This window comes from Oncorhynchus kisutch, linkage group LG20, assembly GCF_002021735.2.
Source record: "Oncorhynchus kisutch isolate 150728-3 linkage group LG20, Okis_V2, whole genome shotgun sequence".
Taxonomy (NCBI): domain Eukaryota; kingdom Metazoa; phylum Chordata; class Actinopteri; order Salmoniformes; family Salmonidae; genus Oncorhynchus; species Oncorhynchus kisutch.
In genome coordinates, this window is record NC_034193.2 from 21,640,024 (window position 1) to 21,663,338 (window position 23,315).

General features: G+C 41.4%; 1 protein-coding gene across 3 annotated transcripts; it reads right to left on the reverse strand.

Annotated features, from left to right (window-relative positions):
• Positions 1-71: 71 nt before the first annotated feature.
• Positions 72-23,221, reverse strand: rnf40 (ring finger protein 40). Of its 3 annotated transcripts, none has more exons than XM_031799447.1 (24): positions 23,177-23,221; positions 21,961-22,109; positions 21,688-21,855; positions 21,345-21,570; positions 20,926-21,123; positions 20,267-20,388; positions 19,919-20,065; positions 19,498-19,572; positions 19,161-19,280; positions 17,163-17,342; positions 16,351-16,486; positions 15,893-16,014; positions 14,746-15,005; positions 13,626-13,743; positions 13,269-13,418; positions 12,795-13,007; positions 12,366-12,491; positions 12,043-12,183; positions 11,739-11,840; positions 6,052-11,591; positions 3,034-3,132; positions 2,781-2,924; positions 2,563-2,611; positions 72-2,368 (listed from the first exon to the last, which is right to left on the reverse strand). In XM_031799447.1, exons 2-20 carry the CDS (start codon positions 22,096-22,098, stop codon positions 11,415-11,417), a joined length of 2,919 nt encoding a protein of 972 aa, XP_031655307.1. In that variant the 5' UTR covers positions 22,099-22,109; positions 23,177-23,221; the 3' UTR covers positions 72-2,368; positions 2,563-2,611; positions 2,781-2,924; positions 3,034-3,132; positions 6,052-11,414. The 3 variants fall into 3 exon arrangements, with proteins under 3 accessions (XP_031655307.1, XP_031655306.1, XP_031655308.1); XM_031799446.1 differs by having other exon boundaries at positions 23,025-23,179; XM_031799448.1 differs by lacking the exon at positions 23,177-23,221 and adding an exon at positions 22,671-22,779.
• Between the last annotated feature and the right edge of the window lie 94 nt (positions 23,222-23,315).

Below are 23,315 nucleotides of genomic sequence, written 5' to 3' on the forward strand. Positions count from 1 at the left end.
CGTGCTATAGCGTGGCACTTCTGCGCTACGGATTGAATCTAGGACATAAAGTTTATACATCAACAAATCTATGGGATTCATAATTTTATTCTATATAACACAAAAGTCAGTTCATTTGTAACAATGCTTATTACTACACTAACTCATGTACATAACCCAAACAGACAAAGTACATTCACTAGGGCAATATTCAATCCAAATACGGAAGTTTAGCGTTGAAATTTAAAGGCTATGTTTCCGCGTTAGCGGAGACTGCATTCATGGTAAATGCTGCATATGACGGCTCAATCTGAAATGACCTTTACACTGCTATTGCACAATCTGTACCACTTCACCGATAGATTGAATAGAGCCCTAAATGATTGCTCAGTAACAAATCTAATTGGTCAGCTGGTGTCAGAGGTTTTACAAACAACTTTACAGGTGTCCCTTCGTCAGTATTTATTCATACATTTAGCTGTTACCACATGTAACTATAAACATTAGAAAATATATAATTCAAAATAAATAGATATGAAAACAATATCTGTATAAAAATTGTCCAATGACCCTTTTCTTGCTGCTGGTATACATATCCACTTAATATTGATAAGTAATATTGTCAGTAATGTGAATTAAGTCATATTCAGCCACCCACATTATCCTGACACACAAGCCCTAAAATTGTGCTCTGAGTTAGTTTGAAGATGAGTACACAGTTATACCATGGTTATACATTTCAATAGGGTTCAGTTTGTTTTTCCCTAAACTGCAATGTTCCTTCCTGGGTTGGCAGTCAGTGTCTAATAGTGTTAAAAAAACAAGCATTGACTCATCTCCATTGTTTCAACTGTGGAGAGCACAACGCTAAGGTTTCCCTATTTGTCCATCGGGAATGGATTTAATTGCAAAAAGAAGAAAAAAACAGTATAAACTATACCAGGGATTGGCAACAGGTGGAAGGGCTTAGTCAGGGTCTCAACTTACTGTTGCGAGTTAGAATAGTAGAATACACAAGGTGCCATTTAGAAATTTGGTTGTGCATCAGCAGTTTTTCTTGTTCCTCAATTAGTCCATGTCAGCTAACATTTTTTAGATTGGTAAATTAGTCTAGTGCTCAGCTATCTAAACTTGTAGTAATCGTGGTCAAATTACCACCCGGGGGGGGGCCCCCCATTGATTTTGTTAGTCAGTCTCAGTAAGATATAATTAAAACTGCAAACATTTCTCTCCACCATATTGGCGAAATGTGTAGAATTGGGTGGCGGCACAACTGTGGCCCCTCATGATGTGTTCAGATTTTTTTGTGGCCCCCACCCCAATCAAAGTTGCCCATCCCTGAACTATACAAACACATTCCCACAGGATTCTGGACCACCTTGAACTTTTCCATCACGACAGTTTGCAAGCCCCTGTGTTATACTACTTATCCTGCATACACACATTCTACAGTATAATGGTTAAATGACCTGTGTAAGAATGTCCAATACGCAGGTTCATAATCAGTTCACTTATTTTCCCCTTTGCCTCTTTTGATTGGAAGATCCTAGAGAGTACAGTGCACGATACTGTTAAAATAATTCTACTCCTTTAAAAATGATGAGTTAAAAAACAACTAGCTCTAAGTGCATATAGTTCCTACATGGAAACACAGACTGGATAAATTGCCCTAAAAGTACATTCAAATTGCCAAAATGTGCCCAACATGAATTTATAATCTAACATTTCCCTTTTACTTTTCATTATCACGAGGATGTTAAAGAGAAACGTTACTCTTATAGAAGTACAGTATGTGAAACCTGGCCCAAGAAGCACGGTTGTGCTGTATTCACTTTTATCCTGCTGATGGCAAGTCGAGGCAGTTCGGTAGTTGGTATTCGTCCTAATAAGCTACAATAAAACAATAGGTGTTCAAGCATTGACAGAAATGGTTGGAAATCCACATCATTCAAGATGTGTCTTATGTTCACTACTGTTTTTTAAACTACTTATTGATTGAACAACTTACTTATCGATAGATAGATTATTGGAACATCTAGACAAGCTCAACCTAGCATCACTACTCAAAGGCCATCATTTCAAAAAGAGCTGTGAGAGTTACTCTTTACTAACTACATTGTCTTACTCAGAGTACAGTCTGACTGCAGACAAGGTAGGGGATTGACAGCGCTTGTTAACACAGTTCTATGTGAGAGCTCCGTTCCGTAACACACTGAATGTATGTGAACACATCTTTACTAACAGTATAATAAATTAAATGGTCAAACTCCACTCAAATAATACCCTGTGGTCAGAGTATTATCCATTGTACAAAAATGATTCTGTTTCGGTTGGTCATCCAAAGATGTTCCCTTGGTTCTGTCACATCAATGTCAGAAGGAAGATGAGGCTGAGGAAGTAATGAGAGATTTGTTAGTTAATTCCCTCTGAACATCCCCATTATTTCAAAACATAATTACACCTCGTACAGAAATATTTGCATATACTTATGTAGGCTACTTACATATGTAATTATGTATAATAATTGACAGCCGTTATCATCGACTAGTCACACATCAACCAATTTGAGGAACGCGCACTTACTGAAATGTTTACGCTTGGTAAAGAGGTCCCGTTGTCTCTTCAATGGGTTCTGCAGAACAAGAAGACGATGCTGATTTTCTTTTATGTAGTTTCACCAGAACCCAGAGGTCAATGTGTCTTAATGCTACAAACATATGTGTGCCTCTATCATCGTGCTACAATACGTTTCATGACTGACAATGTTAGTTTATCATGAGATTGGTAGCCTTGAGCCCTACCACGGAGGGGCCTCTTCTGTGCCTTGCGTCGATGCACCATGACTCCAATGATCAATACTGCAGCGACCAGAATAACTGCCAGCACAGAGAAGCTGGAAATGGCTGCCAGTCTCCAGACATCAGATCTTTCCTTGGCAAATGTGCCTGAAAGGGGACATATTGGTCGAAGGCATACAATTAAGCATGGGTTATTTGCATGATTTAGCTGTAGGATATAAAGGTTGAATGTTCCTTAGCTAAGGATTTGACTTACAAGTGTTACACGAAGGGGTCTTTGGATACTGCTTGCATGATGAGCAGGATACGCATTGGTCTATGTCCGAACTCCAGAACTCTGAACTACTGCATAGGTCTGTGAGAAAAACATCAAATGGAGAGACAATGCTTAATTCTCTTACAGCTTTTACCCGTTTGAATGACAACAATTTGTGACTCAATTTGCTCATTGGGAAATGTTCCTCTACCTCACCAAAACAAATGAACTATTGGAAGAGAGAGAGTATATATTATTTTCCTTCAACATTGGTCAATGAGAACAACGGATCTGCCTGAACAGTCTTTAGACAGCAACCTAAATATGATTTATCTTATTGTAGATGTTTTTAAAACCTGACAATAAAAAGGTATGCACTTAGTCCGCGGTCTGAGAAAGGAATTGTTGTTGCCCAATGATAAAGAAATCGTATGACATCAAGTCCAAAGAAATAGAGAAGATCCGAGAAACTGTGTGCTTCCTCTTCTTATGAAATGAGTTGGGGAATTCCTTTGATTTTCTCGTACTGATGCACTTAATATGCAAATCAACATTACTCATTGGCTTTGGGTGCACAAGCATGGTGAGACGCTGTGTGTGAATGGCAGGATGTGTGTTATCAAGATGAGGTTCTGACACATTGTTTTGGTGTGTTTGACTTCTAGAGAAGGTGTGGTGAGACTGGGAGTAAACATTACCATAACAGCAGTGAACTGACAGACATACAAGACACAGACTGGATAGAAAATGTCTACAGTGTGTCCCCTGAGAGACACTACACCGGAAACCTCATATCCTTTTAGAGAACCCACAGACAGCAGTACCAGACTCATTTCGAAGAGGCATGTGTCAATTTATATCTAAGGTGATTAAGTACGGAATAAAGGGTCTGCAATGTTAATTCAACCCGGTAAAGAATAAAGCCGGATGGTAAAATTCAATGTAGTGATCACAGCACTTAACATAGATCATGTGATGAAAAACCTGTTACTTCACAGAGTTAGGGTTACTCTGACACTGCTTGGCAGGTTTGACATCTCCAGCTCAATAGCTTCACTCATTGAAGTGATGTAGATTATCAATGCGATACAGTTTCCTCTTCCTCGAGCTTGAAGGCCACACAAGTGGTTAGAGGTCTAGCCAGTGATTTGTGACTTTGTCATTCAGCATATAAACCACATGGACAATGTACTTTGAGAAAATGGTTTGTTACCGGACCAAATCTGAACCAATCATAGACGTTTATGTTTTACAGTAGAGTACAGTGCAATAGAGTACAGAGAAGTAGAGTACAGTACAGTACAGCAAAGATAAGTAGAGTATAGTAAAGCACAGTAGATTACAGTAAAGAGAAGTATAGTACAGTAGAGCACATTAGAGTAGAGGACAGTAATAATGTACTGTACTGAACTATACTGTACTGTACTTTACTGTGCTGTACTGTGATGTCCAAACTTGTGAAACATGGACGTCTATGATTGGTTCAGATTTGGTCTGGTCCGGACCAACCAAATTGGGTCTTGTTTGGGGGCGGATCTTTTTAGAATAATAGCTAGTGTGTAGAATATTACCCATATATGCCACGGATGATATTGCGTATTTCTACCTTTGTGTACCTTTTTCAGGATACATCAACATGAAGAGAATGCATAATTCAGCATTTCTGTGTAGTACAGACCCATGATACAAATCTATTACCATAATTCTGTTAACGGGTGTAAATCCACTTCACTTACTAAAGTTTAATAACCAAAATAGTTTTTTTCTAAGTCAAGGTGTCATGTAATAGCTGATACCCCATTCGTTCTGCAGATATCTTTGAATCTTAATTCAGGGCAGATATTTAACAGTTTCTGGAAAATTTGGTCACATAAAAAAATGGAGGGAAATTTTGCCGCAATTCTGTTACCAAACTTTGCATCTGCACAGTTCTTCCAGTAAATGTGTTGTTGTGAAATGTTGTATGTAAATGGTTCAATGTACAATGTTGTCCTTGTGCATCAACGGCTTTTGCTTGGCATACATTTGAAAGTGAAAAATCAGCGTCGGAGTGGTGTTCCGTGGAATTGCCCTTCAGCTGCTTTGAAACTAAATGAAACAATAGCATAAAGGTCAGAACTGAGTGGCACAATGATGTAAGACAAAAGGGTGTGCAGGAAATTGGAGACAAGTCAACACTTGCATTAAATCTACAGTATCAAACAATCAGTTGGAGTTTCCATGGTAAAATACTATTCATGAAGAAGCAGATTGTGCATGTTATCGGGAATTGCTGTGGATTTCTCATCTGTGTCTGACTTCCAGGACTGGTAATGTTGAAATTGATGTGTGAACATAAGCAATCAACACATTTTGGGTGACAGCATCACCACCTGCAAAATCCTAAATTCACCCGTGGGGCCTGGATGAAACCCCATTTCAGCATTAGCTATATTGTTGCCCTGGTCAATAACGAAACAGTCTCACATGCATTTAAGACATAACACAGTTTTGTCTGATGTCCACTCAGCAATAAGAGCCACCTTAGAAAATAACCTCAATAAAGGAATTATTCTTGTGCTGGGCATGGGAGGAATTATATTGTCAAGAGTCCACAATTTTACTTTACTTTTACCCCTCAAGAAAGGAAAGAAATGATAATGATTTGCCAACTATAAGTGTCCCCATCAATCAGGTCTGTCCTTTTCACCCATGGGCATGGATGGAGTGAAATAAGGCGATTGGAATGCGGAACCGGTGAGAAGGCAGCTGGTAGAGGAAGCAACTCCATAAGCAACCCTTTCTTTTATCCGACTCCATTTGAGTAGCCATGCGATGATTCCATGATGGTCAATGAAACACGAATTCCCATGCGATTAAAAGTTTGATGAAATAACGTCTCTTCGCATTTAAAATATAGTATTGAGATCGAAAAGTATATAAGCATTTTCTTTGCCTTACATAGATCAAAAGATAATACTTAATATGATTCAAGTTTATCTACATCCATACAAGTTCAATTAAACATATTTTACTTACTTTGTTGCCCGTTCGCGCCGTTTAGGTTCGCTACAGTCGCAATGACAAGTCCACAAAGCGCACATATAATGTTTGAAGCCATGTTTCTTGTATAAACGAAATTCCCGAAAGTTCATCTGATGAAAAGCCCGTTTTGTTTTTCACCATGGAAAAGCTAGCCTCACAATGAGTCACCCGGAGTAGTCTGAGCCTTGTTTTAATAGAGTACACACCCACGCTAACAGTTCAACTCCTATGAGTCATTTCCTATGTACTGTACTCACATTCTGAGTACTGCCGTCCGGACAGGCAGGAAACTTTAGAATGATAAAACATTTTACTTTCGTTTATTGTAGTAAAGAGAAAAATGTCAATGATCATTCACAATATGTATATTTGAACCAGCAGAACTAAAATACCATGACCGCACCCTTTTTGATTTTCCCTTAGCCAACTTCGGAGTGCAAAGTCTGTAAAGATCTGGAATTAATTGTGTTCTCATTGTTATTACCACGCCTGTCACGTCATTCACTGAGCACTGCCAAAAAATACAAGTATCCGGCAGTTGCATATGGATCCCATAAGCAGTGAAGAAAAGCACTTTACACTGGGGTTGAATACGTTCAGGGTTGTTTAAAACTTCACAGAAGAGGAACTTTTGTGATGCAAAGTGGTATTTTTCTGAGAAACACTACAGGGAAATTAATACAATTACAGAGGGGGATCCTCATCTTGGTTCACATGAGTAGGTTCTGTTTTTATTTTTGTAATTTTTTTTAAAATCTCACCATCTCATATTTGTTGTATACATGTATGGTATATATTATTTTGTATGGTCATATGGTTGTATGCATATGTAACACTTGACAGTCAAATGATTTTTTTTTTTTTTTTTACCATCCTCAGGAAGGAGCAACATCTGTAAAAACACAACGCAAAACCCCTCCTCCTATATACAGTATTGGGCAACCAAATGTTAGGCGCACAAGTGGGAACTGCAACACTCACAGACTCGTGTGCATTTGATACTTCTGCTTTTTTAGCAAGATCAAATGCTTTCCCATTATTGACCTCCCAAAATGTTGAGAAGAGGTCAGAAAACCCTAAGATGAGGAAATGTATTCAACATTCAACTCATGATGCACAAGTTCAAGTTTTTACTAGGAAAACAACTTCTACACTGTGAAATACAAAATGATCACTAGTATGTTCCGAATGACATGTATGTTCATATCACACAATCAGAGCCCACACACTCTACTCATTTATACCAATCCCAATACCCAGACACAACATTACATCAAAATATTATAGAGGTCTTATTTTGAACCAATACATAACATGTTTTTTTGCCATTGACTTTAGATCACCAGAGTCTCACTGTGGTTTTTTTGAGGCCAGTTATGATTTTAGTTCTCACAGGAGCTAACTTCAAACGCATTACCAAGCTCTCATTATACTGTTAACATCATCAGAACAGAGGAAAATGGTGTTCAGAGGTTCCATTAAAGGCTTATTATATGGTTGTAACAGATGTTTTGTGACTAATGTACAAGTAAACTTTAACAAAGTAGTCTTGGAGGACTTGGATGGGACAGCCCACTTAGTATGACACTCATGAGCTGACTATTCCACTGAAATGATGTCATCAGTAATGAGGCACTAAAACCTGCAGATGTTGTGTGTGACTGAGTCACTAGGTGGTAGCAAGAGGATTGGTCATAACTGGCTTAACACACAAAGATCTAGCCCAAGGTGATCCTTAACACTCCTTTCTGTGCTGATTCTGAGACAAACTAAAAACGGCCTACTTTGTGTCGAATGATTCCTATTGACAATAGTGAGGCTTGACTTTCAGATTGTCCGGGGCAAGTAAAAATAAGTGTCAGACAAGCAGAAGATGTTGTGTTAAAAAAAGACATGTAAAAATAATAATCACAATATCAAAAAAAAAAATTTGAATAAGAATGTGCTTATCTGTAGCCACATGTGCACATTTGTTGATATTCCTTGCTGGTTAGGGAGTTATTTGCCCAGTTATAGCTAATTGTTGGTCAGCACACAGGTACGGTCATGAAAATCCTGGAAATGTAATGTTGTGCGCATCAATCACCTGCATGTGTGCCAATGTGCTTGGGCCCGAGAAGAGACAGAGAAACATTGAAGCGTTTGTAATTAACTAAGCTTAACCAAAAAGCAGCATTTTCTAATCATTCTACAGGTTCTTGCAGGTCATTTTTATCTATCAGAAAGACCTTTATTTGCCAAATAACCAAGATGAGCTCTATTTCAAAATATAACTTTTCCCAACCAAAAACGCTGTTCCATGCACTCCACACAGAGTACTGGAGGTAGCATAGCCGAGGCTACTAAGCAACAACTTCTAGTAATAAAATAAAACGGAAAATATTTTACTCTGTTCTTTTGAAATACATTTTCCAATTCAGCCATGTTTATATCAACATCAAATCATTTCTGGATAACAAGTACCTTACTGTAACAGTTTTCCATTAAAATGAACAACAATATTTTTTGCAAAAAACTTTCTCAAGCAAGATTTTTTGTTAATTAAGACTGTCTGGGAGTGGTCTAAGTGGGGGAGGGAACAACGTGGGAGTGGTCTAAGTGGGGAGGGAAAAACTTGCTGTTATTAGCAGAGGTTTGGAACTCTCTTTGTTATTGGTTTATTAACCAATTTCCCACCAGGCAAGCAGAAACTCCCACTCATGCAAACAGGCTGATTTGAAGGTCCTGTGTATATTGTATTTTCAAGCAGGAACTATCAGAAAACAACACATCAATTTTGTTCACACTTTTACAGTGTATGTTTCATCAGCTGTTGTACAATGATACGAAACACAGGAAAAACACAATTTGGACTGCACCGGGCTGTATAAGACCTTCCAAAACGTACTTATAATGGATTTCTGTGTGATGACTTAACAATTGTGGTGCTTTGTGGTTTTTCCCCCTCATTTTTACAGATAGCCTACAGTAAAATAAATGAATGAAAATGCCAAAGTGTTCTTAAAAAATAAATTAAAAAACTCAGTCTAATGTTAGCAAAGACCTTCATAAACACAACCAAATGATTATTTTGGGGATAGCATATCTGAAATGTATTAATTATTGGAAGTTGAGGAATAAATCTAACACCATTGGAAAGCTGGTATACCCCCTATTCAACATTGGCAATGTCATTCTGACGTTAAAATCTTAGAATAGCTTCATAGTAGCCAAGGTGACATTCCATCTTAATTCTTCCTCCACATTTATTGGATTGGTTGAACAGTGCGGTCAATAAACCTCCACTGAAACCTGAATATTTCAGCCTTACAATGTTATAAACATGTCGTTCTTTTAAGAGACCTACTGTAGCCATTTGATTCCCGATTCATTAAATTAGTCAATTATTTATTAAAGACCAAAAGTATTCGGTTGGAATTGTAACTGCAATATTTTGGGGGGCTATTTAAGGGTTGCCAATCATCCTCCAGGTGCATCTAAAAGGGGCAGTGTTCTATTTTGAGACAGGCTTGAATATGCAAAGAAGCCCATAATGCAGAGGGTAGCCTACATTTGTCTGATTCTCTATACGGTAGCAACAATGGTCATTTTTATATTGTAAAGTGGTTCCTTGAATCATACAACAATTTTAAGTATCACTCTTTGGTGACTTGAGCTTTCTGACCAAAAAGAACAAATCTGTCCTACTTGTCTGAAGGACAAGTATTATCTGGTGAAATCTCTGCACATTAAATTTTACTGAATTGAGTCGCATTTGTACAGAACTCGACTAGACTTGCATCCAGAGATTGAATCTCAGTTCTTCAGAGTGGTCTTTTCTTAGAATACCGGAAACAAGCACATACGGGTGTTCTCAAGGATGATTCTGGGGAAGTCAATGTACACTACCATTCAAATGTTTGGGGTCACTTTGAAATGTACTTGTTTTTTTAAAAGAAAAGCACATTTTTTGTCCATTCAAATAACATCAAATTGCTCAGAAATACAGTACAGACATTGTTAATGTTGTAAATGCCTATTGTAGCTGGACGCATTAGAGTGTCTAGTTTGAGAAACAGACGCCTCACAAGTCCTCAACTGGCAGCTTCTTTAAATAGTACCAACAAAACATCAGTCTCAACATCAACAGTGAAGAGGCGACTCCGGGATGCTGACCTTCTAGGCAGTTTCTCTGTCCAGTGTCTGTGTTCTTTTGCCATCTTAATATTTTATTTTTATTGGCCAGTCGGAGATATGGCTTTTTCTTTGCAACTCTGCCTAGAAGGCCAGCATTCCGGAGTCGCCTTGTCACTGTTGACATAGAGACTGGTGTTTTGCGGGTACTATTTAATGAAGCTGCCAGTTGAGGACTTGTGAGGCATCTGTTTCTCAAACTAGACACTCTAATGTACTTGTCCTCTTGCTCAGTTGTGCACCGGGGACTCACACTCCCATTTCTATTCTGGTTAGGGCCAGTTTGCAATGTTCTGTGATGGTAGTACACAGCGTTGTACGAGATCTTCAGTTTCTTGGCAATTTCTCGCATGGAATAGCCTTCATTTCTCAGAACAAGAATAGACTGATGAGTTTCCGAAGAAAGGTAATTGTTTCTGGCCAGTTTGAGCCTGTAATCGAACCCACAAATGCTGATGCTCCAGATACTCAACTAGTCTAAAGACCAGTTTTATTGCTTCTTTAAGCAAAACAACAGTTTTCAGCTGTGCTAACATAATTGCAAAAGGGTTTTCTAATGACCAATTAGCGTTTAAAAATGATACGCTTGGATTAACTAACACAATGTGCCATTGGAACACAGGAGTGATGGTTGCTGGTAATGGGCCTCTGTACGCCTATGTAGATATTCCATAATCATTTTTTATTATTTTTAAAATCAGCTGTTTCCAGCTACAATAGCAATTTACAACATTAACGATATGTACACTATTTCTGATCAATTTGAAGTTATTTTAAAAATGGACAAAAAAATATGCCTGCCTTTCAAAAACAAGGACATTTCTAAGTGACCCCCAACTTTTAACAGTAGTGTAAACAAAATCATACAGGGCCACGACAAAGACCTAGTTAAAAGTTAATTGCCACACGGGCAAGACCTGATCAAAAGAAAAGATGTGACAGAAAAACAAAAACAGAGTATCCAGAAGTATGAATACCTTAGTATGTGCACTTCGGTTTTTAGACTCTCACTCAGTCACAACTATCTGTTTGGTCACTAGCACCAACCGGCAATGACGCAATATAAGAAAGTCCTTCAAGAAAGCAAAGACAAAACTAAGCTCTCCAACCACACTCACTTCCATCCATTTTTTCATTTTCTTCCTCCCCTCCCTTTATCTCTTTTCTCTTCTTTTCCTCGGCAGTTAGGTGATGTAGATGCGGTGGAAGTCGTTGGCTCCGAAGGCACAGTTGCACTTGGGGCACTTCCTTTGTCGGGTGTCGTAGCGCGTCTTCAGACACTCGTAGCAGAAAACGTGGAAACACTTGGTGAGCACCGTCTCCTTGTCGCGGGTGTTGCAGCACGGACAACGCAGCTTCGCCTGCCAGGTGTGGAGTACAGAAAATGTACAGTTAACGCTGTAAAATAAAGTGGCACCCATGTCCCGCAACATGTGAACCTTCTCGCATGTAACTGATCGAACAAAAGCAAGGCCGGGCCATCAGGATGTGTGTATTTGTTTAATTACCTTGTACTGGTTGATCTCCTCCTGCAGGATCTCATCAGCATCAGTGTACACCTCCACTTTCTTCTGCTTCTCCAGCTTTCGTCGTAGCCTGGACAGGTCCTCCTATAAGTCAGCCAGACACAGTCGAATACTTTAGGAGCCTAGACTAAAACGACAGTTAACATTCACACTCAAAATGACCCTTTCCCACAGAAGGCTTTTAGGGGTTTGACAAATTAACATTCACGTTTACAAAATGAGACTCACCTGGTTAAATAAAGGATACATATGTGGAAAGGACAGACTTGTCAGTAGTTGTGTGTACCTGCGCTCTTTTGAGGTTGCCCAACTCCCTCTCTCTGGCGTTGCGGTTCTCAGACACAGATACCTGGATCTTCCTCAGCTTGGACTGGGTGTGATCCAGCTGCACCTTAAGGTCCTCAGCCAGCTGGGCTGCCTCCACCGCCTGAGATGGAGGGGCAAGAGACACTCAGATACTATTGTCCTTAATAACAGTGGTATTGTTATTCCTTTTTGTGATATTATTACAATACCAATAGTAAAAGTAGTACTACTATGAGTAGTAGTATTGGTAAGGTAACTGTGGAAGAAGTAAGATTAAAATTGTAAGTGGAATTGTTTTGCTACCTTCCTCTTGTTGAGTTCTAGTGCTTGTATGCGAACTCCTAACTCTTTCTCCAGATTGGTCAGTGAGCTCTGGAGGATGCCTTCTTTCTCCTCCAGCTTCTGTACAACCAATAACTGGGCTTCCACCTGTGACAGAGAGCAAGGGGAACCAATCAATCAGACCGTTTTCCTCATTAGCTCAGAAACACAAGCATTATCAGTACTACAATCAAATGTTTTTTTTTATTTTTTATTTCAATAGTCATCAGGGATGAACAACATGCAGCCCAAGATATGCTATTTTTTGACCCACGGGTCTCTTAATAAATAAAACAGTCTGCCTTGCCGAATGAATGAGTTACGCACCTGTTTTACATCCACCGCTTTGTAAGTTGCCCTGAAAATAAACACACACGATGCTGAAAGTTCATCCTCCACAGTCGCTCTCACCTGGGTCTTGAAGGTGAGCACCTGGTCAGCCAGCTCCTCCTTCTCCTCCCTCAGCAGCTTGTAGATCTGGTTGGACTTGATGCGTTCCGACATCAGCTTGAAGTTGGCGTCGTCCTTCTCCCTCAGCTGCTGCATCAGCCGGCTGTTCTGCTCCTGCATGTCCTCAAAGGCCTGGCCCGTCACGTCCATCTCACTCAGTAGGGCCTCCTCCTCCTGGACAGAATGGAGCGGTACCGGGGGAGGGGGGGTCGGTATCAACTGACTTCACAATGACACCTCATCTAATGTAATTGAAATACCACTGAATAGTGGTCGGCATCGAGATTTCTTAAGAAATCAAATTCCATTCAAATCCCTGGTCAAAAAAATTTATAAAAAGCAATGGCAAAGCCAAGACAAACCCACTGCAATTGTGACATTTAACATATTCAACAACTCTGCAACAGCTTTGATTGTGTAGTGGATATACAGTACTTGTTTGGTGGCAGTGAGCTTCTTCTGTAGGTGGTCGATCGTCTCCTCTGCCACACGGATCTTCCTGAGAGCGTCCTCATCAGCCAGCTTCTTGCTCTCCTTCCTCTCTCTCTCCTCCAGCTCTCGAACACGCACCCGCAACTCATCCACCTGGGACACGGGGGGAGGGATTTAGATGTAACACATGGAAAAACACATAGGCACTCTACCACCTCATAATTAATTTATTTTTTATGACCAAGATTTTATAGACAATTCCATTTTTTTTAATACAGAATACAAGACATACAAAGTAGCAGGACCCAACAAATACCATTTAACGTTACATGTGAGATTCTTGATTTTTAAAAATATAACCTCGGCTTTAGACTTGCGCTCTGCTGCCATAAGCTGCACTTTGTCCCTCTGCTCTTTGGGAGCTGATTTGTACATGTCCAAAAGTAGTTTCATCTCCTTCTGAGACTCCTGGGCTTTCCTGAGTGAAAAGGAGAATGAACAGTAGAAGAGTTAGCACTACCTAACTTTAGAATGAGACAATATGTTAAGGTCTTCTACTATATGAGAGTATATTTTATTTTAGGGGTGTGCCGAGTAAACGGACAAAACGAGTACCTTAACAGATATGGTGAATTTTCTGAATATTATTATGATGAGTATTTTTTGTAATTATCAGTGATGGGGGGGGGGGGGGGGGGGGGAAGAGTCATTCTCAGCTGCCAGCACGCATCTCTCAAACAGTGTGGATGAAGCGTTGTGTACTATAAATTGTACTACTCAATTGGCTAGTTTGGCTGTCTGTCAAGAAACGGGCGGGGTGTGAGTTGAGCCTGCTGCCATAACTGGATTAGAACAAGTCGCCGCTCCCTCTGTCTTTATGTCGCGAGCTAAGCCCATGCTTGTTGCTATTATAATTTGTTCCTCGCCCAGGCATTTTCACATTTGAAAATGACAAGTGCAGATAGTTAATTTTCATGGTACAAATGTTGTGGCATAAGTGTAGGGAGAGAACATTTTTGCTCCTTTTGAAAGAAAAAAATATATAAAAAATAAGGGGCAAGCAAATTACCTTCAACTAAATCTGGGTCTGGAATAAATGCAGGCAGCAGTAGCCATCCATGCATTATATATTAGCCTATTTTGTTGATAATTGAATAGGACTAAGTCAGTCAATCATATGCATTTTCAGCTGTCAGGATCATTTATTAACTTTGAACAATGTGTGAAGGAACATAACGATGTGCTCTGAGATGCACTCTGAGTGATAGTGCAGTAATGTGCACATGTGGTATCGGCTTTACCTGCATTTAAAGGTCACTTCCAGGTTTTCCGATCACAAGTAAATCTGATAACGAGTATCACGTGAGATAAAACGGATCGAATTACGAATACGAGTATGAACAGATCTGCACACCCCTACTTTATTCAGTATAATATGAAAAATGGGAGTTGAGGGTTCTATATCAAAAACAAAACATACTTAAGTTCCGCCCTCAGCATCTTCAGGGTGTCCGAATCTTTCCTCTTCAACTCCTCGCTGCGCTGTCGCTCCCTTTCTCGCTCCCTCTCTCGTTCCCTCTCTGTCTCCCGCTCTCTCTCCCGGGACCGCTGTCTCTCCAGCTCCCTCCTCCTCTCCTCCTCCTCCTCTTGGTCTTCATCATCCTCTTTCTTCACCTCCAGGCTGTCGCTCACCGGCTCCTCCAACGACAGAAGCCCGGTGTCACCACTCTGACACCGCAACTGACATAGGGGCAGGGATAGAAAATGGATTTGAGACATCAATCGCGTGGATCACTGATTTTCATAGCAAATATCATGATTTAAATAAGTCACGTTGATCGTCATCTACTAACCAAATATTGTGCAACTCAAGTTTTGTTGAACCACATGACCGAACCACCTCACCAGGGCAAACTCAAGGTTCTAGTTAGCCTATAATAAGTGTCCAGAGTAGAGCCTTGCAAGGGGATTCATTTTAAGCGAGCACTACCCTACCCAGGCCGATTGATTCTGGCAAATTCAAGGCCCTGCCCGAAACCAGAAATAACTTCCTCCAATCCATTAGCTGCTCCCTGCACTCAGCTCACTCTGCTCATTGCAGCTCTGAGTCGGAGTATCCATAGCAACGGATCAGATTGGGTTGCTCTGCTCAACGAAGAGACACGAGAGAGCAGTTAGCGGTTTGCTACTTTCGGTCACTCTAAACTCAGACACAACTCAAGGACCATTAGTTTCTGTGAGATAATCTCTCCCGTCTTATATTTGACGAGGATGAAGTACTTCTGACACAATGTTACTATCTTAGTCAGATATGACTGTACTGCGCCGCCGAGCACACGCAAGTGGCTCAGCATCAAAATGTTACTGATGAATAAAAAAACTGGCCCTACCCTAACCCGATGTATAATGTCGGGGCCCTGTCGGGCTCAGGTCAGGTAGCAGCTCTCTAGTCCAGAGTTTATCCTGACCTGGTGAGGTCATCTGGTTAGAAAAATTGCCGGGCTCTTTCCGCATATTGATTAAATATGCAGAATTTAATTGAATATAAAAATATTATATATATATATATATATATATATATTCAGAAGAAAGTCCATTGGTCTAACGTAGAGGATCCGCCGCCCTACCTTGTTGATCTCCATCTGTGTTTCCCGGAGCTTCCGCTTGTAACGCTGCACGTCACCTTTCAGCTGGTGGTTGTGGTTCTGGAGGCTGCTGATGAGGTGGCGCATCTCTCTGTTGATTGGGCCTGAGGTAAAAGATCAAAGGGGGACAGAAGGGTTGATAAGGAAACAACGACCGTGCGTTTCAGTCAGAGCCTCTGTTTTGTCTGACTGTAGTCTGCGTGTGCTAAACTTGTGAAGTATCGCCAAACTAGTGGGCTATATGGATAGTGATAACAGGATAGGACATTCATCCCAAACACATTCAACATCCTTGGTAAGAGGGAGTTGGGAAAAAAAGGAATAAGACTGACAATCATCCATTCAAGATTCTCACTGAGAAACTTTTGCTTTCTATGGGAAACTGTTAATGATAGAAACAAGCCTCGGGAGTGAGAGGTGTTGTGGAGATGAGACGTTACCTGCTTGCTCGTTGGCCGCCAGGTTCTGCTCAAACTCGATGCGCAGCATCTCGTACTCCTTGCGCACCTGGGCCAGCGTGTCTTCCAGCTGGATGACCTCTGTGCGGAGTTTCTTCTGTAGGGACAGCTCGTCACTCTGAACAGATGACAAGCACCACAGCTTTTGTTGGCGGCAGTCCAACGGCAACGTCACACCAAACCTCTGACGTCCTGACTAGTTTTGGCCAGTTTTTACTGATTGTGACACGATCCACTTTCCAAACATACAAAGAGAGCCTGTCTGTTTCTGCTTACACCAAATTGGTCATGTTTTGCCCAAACACAAGGCACTGTAGCCATGGCAATGACACACCATTGTGGAATGCAGAGCTAGTCAGCTCCCCGGGCCGCTGTAACCCGGGCTGTACAAAATACCTTTCTAACCACATATATTCCTAGTGTATTCATGATATACATGCCAGACCTGGGTTCAAATAGTATTTGTTTTCTTTCAAATACTTTAGCTGCACTTGATTGAGTGTGCCTGGCAAAATGGAAACAATGGAATAGTCCCAAAATTGCAAAACCCATCCACCTGGTATTCTAAGCAGAGGTGGGTGGATACTATTTGAACCCAGATCTGATACGCTGAAATATTTGTTACTTTAAAATCAGTGGCTCCCTCCTACACTTCAGTAATTTGTCAGATTATTTTATGCAGAGCGACAATCAGTCCATTCAACTAAGGGAGGTAAATTAACCATGGATCATAATCATTGCAAGTAAAAACCTTCTTCTAAATAGCCGCTCTCTGCAAAATCAGTGCTCCTGACCTCCATGTGCTCTATCTGTCGGAGGTGGGCGTTCTTTGCGGTGAGGAGCAGGGCCCGGGCCTCATCCAGCTGGGTCTTCACCCCCAAAGACTCGTTGTAGAGCAGGGAGAATTGGGACTGCAGGCACTTGTAGTCCGCGGTCTCTTTCACCACATCCTCTGGAATATTTTTCAGGTCCAACTGAAAAGGTAGTTAAGTGAGTGAATTACCCCCCCCTCCATACACTGTAAGACACCTTGGGACATGGTGAAAAACTAAATGACTGCAATTCATTTGGGATAGAGCAAACAGACAAGGGAACATTGGCCAAGAAATTACATACAGAGTATACATTCAGTGATCATAACATAAAACAATTATAAACACTAACATTTGTTTTAAGTGTTTACAGTGCCTTATGAAAGTATTCATACCCCATGACTTATTCCCCATTGTTGTGTTACAGCCCAAATTCAAAATGGATTACATTTATATTTTTTCTCACCGATCTACACACAATACCCCATAATGAAAAAGTAAAAACACGTTTTTCGAAAATGTTGCTAATTTCTTGAGAATTAAATAAAGAAATCTGTAATTGACACCGGAGTCAATGATTTGTAGAAGAACCTTGGCAGCGATTACAGCTTAGAATAATCTTGTGTTTGTCTGTATCAGGTTTGCACATCTGGATTTCCTCCCATTGTTCCTTGCAGATTTTCACAAGATCTGTTAAGTTAGATGGGGAGCGGCAATGAACAGCAATCTTCAAGTCTTTCCACAAATGTTCAATGGGATTCAAGTCTGGGCTTAAGCTGTTCCACCTGTTAGATTCTGGGTTAAACTTGGAACATCGTTTAGAACCTTGTTTAGAACCTAACACACGCAACAATTTCCACATTTTTGTTCTGAAGCCATTCCAGCATTCCTTTAGCTTTATGCTTGGGGTCATTGTCCTGTTGGAATGTAAATCTTCGCCCCCAGGTCATTTGCACTCTGAAGGATTTGCCAGTATTTGGCTCAATTCATTGTTCCCTCTATCCTTACCATCCTTATGATGCTGCCACCACCACCATGCTTCACGGTAGGGATGGTGTTAGATGGGTGATGAGCTGTGCCTGGTTTTCTCCAGACATAGAGCTTTGCAATCAGGCCAAAGAGTTACATTTTTGTCTCACCAGACCAAAGAATATTTTGCCTTATGTTCTCAGTCTTTCACAAGCCTTTTTACAAACTCCAGGTGTGCTGTCATGTGCCTTTTTATCAAAGCCCAGATTGATGAAGCGCTGTAGAGTCTGTTGTCCTTCTGGCAGGTTCTCCCATCTAAGCCAAGGAACTCTGTAGTTCTGTCAGAGTGGTCACTGGGTTCTTGGTCACCTCCAAGACCAAGGTCCTTCTTTGCGGATGTGCAGTTTGATCGGACGGCCATATATTCCCAATTATGGAGACCACCGTGCTTTTGGAAACTTTCAACACTGTCGAAATTGTTTTATACCCTTCCCCAGATATATGCCTCATCACAATTCTATCTCAGAGATCTATGGACAGTTCCTTGTACTTCATGGTTCCTTGTACTTCATGGTATAGCTTCTGCTCTGACATGCTTTGGCCCAAAAAAATGAATTGGCCACAGGTGCACTCCAATCAAGTTGTAGTGACATCTCAAGGATGATCAAAGGAAATTGGATGCACCGGAGCTGAATTTGGAGTGTCATTGAATTTTGAATAAATTTGAAAACATGTTTTCACTTTGTCATTATGGGATATTGTGTGTAGATAGATGGGTGATGTTTATGTTTTAATCAATGTTGAATTTAGGCTGGAACAACATAATTTGGAATAAGTCTAGGGGTATGAATATTTTCTGAAGCCACTGTGTCCATTCTACAATTATAATCATCCTTGACATGACATCTGACTCATGACTGTCTGAATAGTGAGCATCTCCTTTGTTAAGCTGACATAACAGAATGCACAGCGTATTGTCTTGTATTCCCTCAGAGGGGGATGCTGTTGTACCTTGAGTTTCTCGCTCTCCCTGACAGCCTCCTGGAGCTCCTGCTGTAGTTTCTCCAGGTCTGCCATGCGGTTGTTGGCCAGCTCCTGGTTCTGCTCCAACTCTGCATTCAGGCTCTCAAACTAACAGATATAATAATTACAATATGGAGTTCATTTGTATCACTTTGGGCACTAGGCCGTCATTGTAAATAAGAATTTGTTCTTAACTGACTTGCCTAGTTAAATAAAATTAAAATAAATATGACAGGGTTGGAAACAACAATGTATCAAAACAAGATGGAAAGGAAGCTCAAAGATGAATGGACAATAGGATGGTTGGACAATAGTCTGCACTCACCTTCTGTATATTGAGGGTGATCTGGCCACCGGGTAGCCCCCCTGAGCTGCCAGTGGTGTAGTAGCCCGAGGTCAACTGGACAGAACAATCAGAGATGGTTTAGCGAACTTGGCCCATACATTAGTACACAAACCCAGACATATTACAATAGCTATATAGACGTGGTTACAGTCCTCATTTCCGCAATAAAACATCAAGACATTATTTTACCCGTGTACACCCCCCCCCCCCACACACACACACACACAAGTGCTATTCAATGGACGGCATGCTCTGCTGCTTCAGCCTTGTCGCTGGCCATCGATGCATAACGGAGTGACATCAGCGATGACAAGACACTAGAACCTCACACACACCTGCTCCATTACACACACAAAGTAAATTAAGTACACACCCACCGATGCACACAAATTACACACACCTGCTCCAATGCCTCAGCCAGATGCTTGTTGAGCTTCTGTTCCCTCTTACGGAGCTTCTCGATGTCCCACTGTAGATCCTCCACAGCAGTCTCCATCTCAGACACCTTGGTCTCCGAGCTTGTCACCTTATCCACAAGCTCGTTGTACTGTTAAAGAGGAGCAGAGATGAGAGCAAAAATGTGATTATGAAATTGGTTGGATGAGTCCACACAAATCGCCTTGTAGAGAACTAGCAGACATTCACATTGAGGAGGATACAAAAGCTTGAAAGACGACACTATGGAGATGTGGGCATACCAATCACACACACACACACACACTATACATGACAGGGTGAGGTAACATACCTCCATAGACATCTTGTGGTGTCTGCCCTGCAGGGAGGAGGCCAGGTCTTGCAGTCTGCCATTCTCCTCTAGCAGAGTACGATTCAGACGGAGCATCTCTTCCTGGCTGTCATCGTCACACGCTGACAAAGACATCACAGTCACTATGGTTACTCAACTAGTGATTACATTTGCCACGTAGCAGATGCTTCTATCCAAAGCGACTTACAGGAATTTAACACGAGATCAAAGTGAATGTCACACTAGGCACCAGAGTGAATGTCACACTAGGCACCAGAGTGAATGTAACACTAGGCACCAGAGTGAATGTAACACTAGGCACCAGAGTGAATGTAACACTAGGCACCAGAGTGAATGTAACACTGGGCACCAGAGTGAATGTAACACTAGGCACCAGACTGAATGTAACACTAGGCACCAGGGTGAATGTCATAGTAGGGACCAGAGTGAATGTCATAGTAGGGACCAGTGTGAATGTCATAGTAGGGACCAGTGTGAATGTCACACTAGGGACCACAGTGAATGTCACACTAGGGACCAGAGTGAATGTCATAGTTGGGAACCCGTCTACATAATTATGCTAAATGTAGAACCCACATGATGCTACAAACAGAAAGTGAAAAACTCCAGAGTCATGATAAGCGAGTCTGAATAGTTACCTGAGGACAGGATCTGGGTGCATAGGCCGTCGATGCGGCTGTGCAGCCTGTCGAAGACGCAGACCATGCAGGCAGCGGCCTCCTTGCTGAACTGCATCCTGTCCCGCAGCTGCAGGCTGAGCTCCTCCTCACTGCTGTTGTCCAAAGTGGAGAGGAAGGCTTTGGTACTCTCACTGAGGGTAGTAGTGGGCGGCGGGGCTAAACAGTCAGGATGAGAAGACTTAGGATGTGGGTTATTTATTTAACTAGGCAAGTCAAATTCGTATTTACAAAGACGGCCTAGTGCTTGATGTTGCCATACCTCACACCAGTTATTACCGGCGGCAACGCAATGGACTCAGAGGTATCATTACTTCTGATCAGAGGCTAGATATGCGTAGATGAAAAAGGTTGAGAGAGAGAGCAGGAATCCTCTTTACCGGTTGTCGAGTCCTGCTGTGGTTCACGAGCTATCTCCATACCGTCGGGTGGTGGAGGCTGTTTCTCCTCGTGTTCTGGCACTGGGAGTGGGGCTGAGGGAGGGGGTGGTGGGATCATCATGCCATCCGCGTCCATCGGGGTAGGGGTAGAAACAGGAGTAGCGGGGGGTGCCGGGACCACCGTGGGGTCAATGCGTCGGCGCAGGACGTGAACATTTTCTTCCAACTGGAAGTTAGAGAAAGAAGGTAATAGACTGTGTGTGTGGGGGGGGGGGGTTACACGTTAAGTTGAGAATATGTCTATGTTCCTTCACGGCAGCAAATGATTGTAGGACGTATGTACCTGGGACCAGTAGCGATTCACAATGAGCAGTGTGGTATCGTCAGTAGCTTGTCGCTTTTCCAGCTTCTCGATCTTCTCCCGCAGCTCATCCTCCATGGTCTGCCTCTGCTCCAGACGCTCACTCAGCTTTTTGTTCTTAAACTGGATCACCTTCATGTCCATCTCCTCCTGCAGACGTCACGTGATAATAAAGAAGATCAATTAAAACATCCCTCCTGTATGGTTAAGCACAGACAAGACCCAGTTGTGGGGGACAAAAAGATGACGACTAACCGTAGAGGACACTCCCCCAATGCGTATGGGCTCAATGAGAGTGGTGGTGGTCTTTTCCTCTTTTTTACACTTCTTCTCAGGTGGACCAGGGGAGCTGTCCCCACCTGAGGCTCGCTTCCCTCCCCCGGTGCCAGACATGGTTGCTGCTTCTGCAACAAAAGCGTGACAGCCGTTTTAGGACACAAAGCCGATGAAAAGGGGGAGTTTCATTTGAACAACTTCATTTGTCAGCTGCCTATGGCCTCTACGAAGAGATATTTATGATGACAAGACTAATCACTTCCCCGTGTCAACACCAGGGTTTTGTCATTGTGTCACCAACTTTTGAAGTTTAATTTAGAAAATGATACTGAAACTATCTACTATTTGGTATACAAATACAAATAATTGATGTGGATTGCCCAAGTTGGCAAATTAATTCAGATTTGTATATGCCAATTCAATGAAGGCCAGGATGTCCCGCTAGCTAACTTGCTAGCTATCCCATTTCTGAAGTGTGGAATATGTAAACCTGCAAGTGGGCATCCAAAACTTGGCAGAGTAGCTATCCATGTTAGCTACCTAAATAGCAGTAGTTGCATGCTTAACGTACACTACGTGACCAAAAGTATGTGGACACATGCTCGTCGAACATCTCATTCCAAAATGATGTGCATTAATATGGAGTTGAACCATTGTTGTCATTTACACTTCACAATAACAGCACTTACAGTTGACCAGGGTAGTTCTAGCAGTGCAAAAAAAATTGACTAACAGACTTGAAGGAAAGGTGGGATCCTATGACGGTGCCACATTGAAAGTCACTGAGCTCTTCAGTAAGGCCATTCTACTGCCAATGTTTGTCTATGAAGAATATATGGCTATGTTCTCGATTTTATACACCGGTGTGGCTGAAATAGCCGAATTAGCAACGGGTGTGGCTGAAATAGCCGAACCCACTAATTTGAAGGGGTGTTCACATACATTTTTATACAGTGTATATTTTACTAGCTAGTATAACTAACGTTTGAAAGAATCTAGCTAGCTAACAGGCTAATGCTAATTGTAATGAATGCTAACGTTACCCGGCAAGCAGATTAGAGTTATACGGCCTATGCACTCGAATCACTTTGAAATGTTTACTACATGCAATCACACGTTTTTATTTAAAGATCACTACCAACTATCACAAACCTTCACCAGCAAAAATAATCATTTGTAAAACATAGTCACTAACCGGAGATGACGATGGCAATTATTTATTTTATTATTATTTTATATTAGTTTCCTGTACGGCACGGTAAGTGTACCGATGAGAAAGTCGTTTTATTAAAATCAAAGTTCCTGTAGTCCGTTTCTCGCTGTTTTTTTACTAT